Source organism: Thermobia domestica, chromosome 5 (genome assembly GCF_964235325.1).
Source record: "Thermobia domestica chromosome 5, izTheDome1.hap1.1, whole genome shotgun sequence".
NCBI classification, from domain to species: Eukaryota; Metazoa; Arthropoda; class Insecta; order Zygentoma; family Lepismatidae; genus Thermobia; species Thermobia domestica.
Window position 1 is genome coordinate 212,070,410 of NC_137458.1, and position 6,000 is coordinate 212,076,409.

The following is a 6,000-nucleotide window of genomic DNA, read 5'->3' on the forward strand; positions in this document are numbered from 1 at the left end:
GGTTATCAAGTCAGGATCTCTATTAACGTGGGCTTGTATCTGTGCAGCCGGCGCATGCGCATACCATAATGCAAGATGAGTGCTTACAGTGTAAGGCCGTTTCCCACCACACTATTGTCTCCACGAGAGTTGGATTACAGATCAAACATGCCACCAGTTCCGCACAATTACCATATTAGTTAGTCTCTCTGGGATGGAACAACAGTTCGATGAGTTTAGGTTTTAAAATGATCAGTTTTTATTTTAGAAATACAGAAGATTTTGCTTTTCTTACTCACACGGGTCGTATTCTTCATTTTCTTGATACGTACGTGTACAAGTTAAATACTTTTATGCTTCAGAATGTCAGATAATTAATGTTCCAATTTACACTATAAGAAGTGATGTGAAACAAATTAACAGTATTACATTCCATGATTAAGCACTGTAAGCTAAAGGAGATGAATGATTAATGATTATGATATAATTGATAGAATGAGAACGTGGGAGGAAAGAGAACACACACAAAAAAAACACACAAACACGACGTTGTCCATCACAAACTTGTGTAGTTTGGGATGACCCAGATCACTTGCCACCAGAGATAAGCGCTCATACTAAGCCCCCATATAAATGTGATGATCTCGTTCACACATATCACTTGACGTTCACATATTCTCTCACTCCATTTGTAACTTCTTGTTGGTAAACATTAAATACTGATGTAATCCTTTCCTCTCCTGCTCTTAAATAGTCGAACGGAAATGTCACTACCATGCATGGTCTTAAAAATTAATGTTGATAAAGCCTTTTTACTAGCTGTGTTTTCTTGAGATTAACAATAACAGTAGAGAGCTATCATTATGATTTTTTGATTGTTTATAATGAGAAAAATTAATGGATGTACGCGACGGAGATCAGTAGAATACGAAGATACAGAACAATATCAAATTGCTACCACAGATTAAACTCCACGAACTAACTTGTAAGGAACAAATTAACAATCCTTACACACTTGGTTCTTTTTAACTGCAAAGTAGCCATTTTAAGAACTTATGTTTGACAAGCTATTGGCTGCTATCTCACTTGATGCGTGTTATTTACTTCCGATACACTGCTTCTCGTAGTAAAATTGTATTAATAGTATGAAATTACTCCTCCATTCAAAATCATGTAAATGCATTAGGACACGTGAATGCTGCCAATTCAGTGATTGTTACCTTACTGATCTGATGACTGGACAGAGGAAACTTATGTGGCTGCCAGGCAAAAATAAACTATACATGAACGCTATCAATCAAATGGAATTTCAAAAATTTTGAAAAAAAAAAAACAGTCTAATCAACGGTGACTGGTGTTATAGGTTGCACGGTTGTACAACAGCATATTTCTTTAAGACCAAAGAACGTTTTTTTTTTTTTTTAAGTATTAAAGCACTGTTCAGTGATAATAATCATTTGCTCTTCAGCGCAATATTGATGCATCTCTACAAAATTATAAAAACTTGAAAGAGTGAGGTTTGGACTTTGTTACAAGGAGCGTTGTCATTAGGTCCAGTAACACTGAGCACATGGCAGAGAGCTCCTATTTCTTAAAATGGGAAAGTGTATCGCTATTTTTTCTATATTGTTTGCTACCAGTTTCACCTTCTTCGGCAACCACTAGTTAGCTTTTGTAATACTTATTAATTCTTCTACTCGGAAATGCTTGACTAAATTAGTAGAATGGATGACGCAGCCAGCATTGCTAGTTTTACAGATTTATCTGTAGATCTACAATTTTTTCAATAATTTTTGGTGTGATCTACAGGTATTTGATATTATTTTCTAATTTTGTACTATTGTATATATAAAACAGAAATATGAACTAACCTTTTAAAATACTTTTAAATTTCCCAAGTTTATTTGAACATGTCTCAACGAATTTATCAAATCACAGCATTTCGTAGATAGCGATTTATTCTTCAAAGTTAAAACTTACTACACTAACACCATCTATTTAAGCAGGAGTAAAATAATGGCTTAATTACTGTCCACTGGATGTAGCACCGGAGATATCAAGCAACTAACGCTCGAGATTGAACAAAATCAATTGAAGAAAACATGTCAAGCGTGAGTCGACATCGGACTGAAATGAGCAAGATTAAATGTAGAGTCCCACTCCACAAAGAGCAAGAAAGGGCTAGTCTATCCAACTGGTAAAAATACCGATTACTGTGTACGTTATTGAGATTTGTGATGTCACTGAACCCTAAGGAAGAAATTATTTTTAGGTATGGTGGAAAGGCAGCCCATCCAACTGGCCCCACGCAATGGTTACATGTCCGAATTTAAAAGTTAAAATTTCATAAAGTCACATTCAAATGTTTTTGTAGCTCATGCCATAACTAACCTATACAAATGAAAGATGAAACAAAAAGCATAATACGAGAAGTAGAATAAAGACTCAAAAAATGCATCACTCTTGTAAATTTTACCACCCGTCGTCTCAGATGGGGCAAAGAAAATGGTTCCCAAACATGGCTCTTATTTTGTCTTGGCCCGTAGCGCACTATGAATCGGTCATCACTGATTTAAATATATTATTAGTGCAGACCATGCTAAACGACTAGCGCTCTTGCCTTTGACACTTAGAAGACGCAAGTTCGATTCCAGGTGGAATACATGGGGTTCACAATTAAAATAAAAACATACACCAACGTGTCGCAGTTATATATTTTACACTAAAGCAAATGGGTAATGAATTTAAGGAAATGACGAAGGAAAAATACCTGGAATGAAGAACATGGGACGAACGACATATCCCATGATCACAAGCCATACATTCTCGCAGGCCAGGAACGAATCTATGACCTCTCGTATGGTAAACCTCATTGGTAAACCTAATGTCCCAGATGTAACGCATTATTTATCTCTGATTCCACAAATACCTTGGAAGAAAATATCTCTGTTCAGAAACATGTACTTCAACACCATTGCTCGCTGAAACGTGAATTGTCCATGACAGGAAGAAACAAAGCAAGATAGACACGGTAATTTCCCGAAGAAAAAAATATCTATTTACAACAACCTAGTAAGTGTGTGTTTTATCTAAATATACTGGAATTTCTAGATTAGCAACTTATAAAAGTTACAATCTGTTCGACTTTTGCATATCAGAACAAGAAAAAAAAATTTTGTAATGGTAGTAAACTGACACGTAATAAATAAACCACTCGGTTATAAACTTACAAATTGGCGATATCAGATACTTCTTTCTAAATGTAACCCCTTATTTCCGGCTGAGTCCACGATAACACCACATTTACCAACTTTGTTCACTATATCATAGGTAGGAACTCCTTCCATTAAGCCACCACGCCCCCTCTGCATGGGGATCGGACATTAAACTTCAAATAAGTATTGCTAGTCCCTACGAAGAAAAGGAGAGAGAAAAAAGCCGAAGATGAATACAGTTGACCCCTAGGTTGATAAATCGATCATCAGTCTCCTACTTTCAGGGCTGATGTCTTGCAAACATGGCGCACGCATGGGGTCAGGAGGTTTAACCCCCCTTGAGCTACATATTATACAAACACATGGAATCATACGAACTTGGCAACTTGATCCCCCCCCCCCTCCTTGACGAATTTTGCGAAAGCCACTATTTGTATGATACAAGTACAAAAATTCGAGAATCCTTAAGAACTCATACTAGACCAACTGCTGTCGGGCAGAGAACCAGTTGGATTCTTTGCTAAGCGTAATTAGCCTTGCATGTACTTGCCAGGTAGGTATAGGTACAATACTATAGTATATCAGTAAGAGTTTGTTCAATGAAACTACCGAGTCAATTTAAATTGTAACTCGATGTTAAAGATGGGGCCGCGGTAGCTCAGTGGTAGACGGTTTACCTCTCGTACATGGGGTCTTTGGTTCGATCCCAGCTCGCGCCAAGTGAGCTTTATGGTGGGCAAACGCCGTGTGCGTGGGTGTTCTTGGGGCTCTCCCGTTTTTCCTCCCACTTTCTTCATTTCTCATAATCACCGTCTCCTTCAACCTAGCCGGCATAATCGTGGGACGTATAACTTAAAGGTTTCATTTCATTCCCGATGTTAAGGATATATGGTAAGAATACGGGCTATTAAATCATTCAGAAAAATTACACATTCATTTTCGAAGATTCAAAAATAATCTTCACCGCTGGTATAGTAGCTACCCTGTGTGCCTTTGGTGAACGTAGTCTCTGGTTCGATTCCCAGTGGAAGTACAAAGAATTAATGTCATAATCGTTCACTTTCATTAATAGTTTGTCATATTTCGCCTAAAAGACATAAGACTTAAACTGAAAATATAATAAATGTATTGCGTACAAATATAACGAAACGAAAACAAACCTTACAAATACATACACTATAATGTAAACAAATAATCCTAGATCTATTCTTTTAGATGAACTCTATATATTACTGCCGAGCAATTTGTTTATTATCATGTTTCAAAAAATACACCGAATTTACTTATACAACGGTGAGGCAGTATCCAGCAACACTTGCCAAATTGCAGAGAGATCAAACCATAAAGTATATTATATTGTCAAGCCTAGCCTAATAGGAATAAATGTTACAGAATACCACTTTCGACCCTAGCTAACAAAAGTTCTCATAAATGGGAACAGGGGGCGTACCTGGCACAACGTATACACAAAGACAGCAAATTGTATTCAGAGCCCATGGTAGCGAAACGATTCATTCATTCACAAACGGCAGACAATGCCTCTTAAATCAAACTGTCATTTAAATGAATAATTAAAGCCCACCCCCTGCATTATTTGCTTTTAAATTCAATGAATTTGTATTCCATCAACTTAGAATGTAGCATATGTACTTCGATATACGTCTATTAAAATTGTCTACACAACAGAAATCCCAGATTTCTTATTTTCACATACTTTCTAGGATATTGACCTTAAGTGCAAGGGTAGAATCGGATCATAGAATCTGGGTTTCAAAGAACGATATCTCACATCAGTTAGAGGTTTTCTATTAAAACCTAGGATTATCAAGAATGAATTTCAATTAGAGCACTTGTAAACGAAGAGCAGAATTACGTAGGTACATCTGTATACAGTGCAAGTACCGATACATGAAAAATGTATGTCAGTAACTTATTCTAAAACATCTACAATACCTATCACGAATTAAGAGGTATTTTAATACGAACGCAGCGTAAATGATTTAGTATTACTGTATTGAAAAGAATGAACTTAGAAAATAAATTATCTTACCCCCTGCAAGTAGTGATTTTAGAACAAATCCAACAGTATATTCCTCTGTTTTCAAGCTCATTGTTGCTTTCCAATATCTTCACTAATCACATTCCAAACATAACCACTCGTCCCCTTCTTGTCTGCCCATGACACTACACTATAAAATGTCCCTGACCTTCATTTTATGGTTGACGTGTATACCTGAAAACTTTTACGATGCCTGTAGGCATCCTATCTCATCCTTCCGCACCGCTCTCACTCCACAGGTTACGAACTACGTCAACGCCCTCTGACACGGTGACCTACAAACAATTCCAAATGGAATATCAAAGGCTTGTATTTTTTCTCTCTTCTTTCGTGGTTGTCGCGAAGTTATTTCTGATTGCCACATGACATCTGCGTGCATCTACGATTAGGAATCAGCCATTAAAATGCACAGATTCTGTAGCTGATTCATTGAACTATGAACCAGAACATCTTTGTTGTTCACAAAATTGATACAATCATAAAAGAAAAAATAAATGTCCGTAAAATGTGTTAAAATGAAACAGGAAGAGAAAAAAAGAAAGAAAACGCTGCAAAAAATATTATTATTCATAATCTCTCGGATTTTGGGTTTTCGGCATCTAAGGCCACTTAGCCCGTCAAGTTTGGGGGATGACGTTCCTCGGCGAGCACACTATCCGGGGAAAGAGAAGGAAGAAAGGATTGGAGAAGGAAGAAAGCAGCCTGGGGCCCATAGGCTAGGCACCACCCCGGCACTCGTCTGGTGTG

The 6,000-nt window shown here is 37.1% G+C and overlaps 1 protein-coding gene across 4 annotated transcripts in view; it reads right to left on the reverse strand.

The window, feature by feature from the left end:
- LOC145686385 (mitochondrial coenzyme A transporter SLC25A16-like) overlaps window positions 1–5,783 on the reverse strand; it is a gene marked incomplete at its 5' end in the record, with an annotated part of 88,718 nt that extends 82,935 nt beyond the window's left edge. For all 4 annotated transcript variants that reach the window (XR_014131601.1, XM_081759657.1, XM_081759656.1 and 1 more), the window contains 1 exon segment: window positions 5,245–5,783. Coding sequence is in view for 3 of the 4 variants with exons in the window: in XM_081759657.1 (XP_081615783.1) it covers window positions 5,245–5,305 (61 nt within the window).
- Window positions 5,784–6,000: the final 217 nt, after the last annotated feature.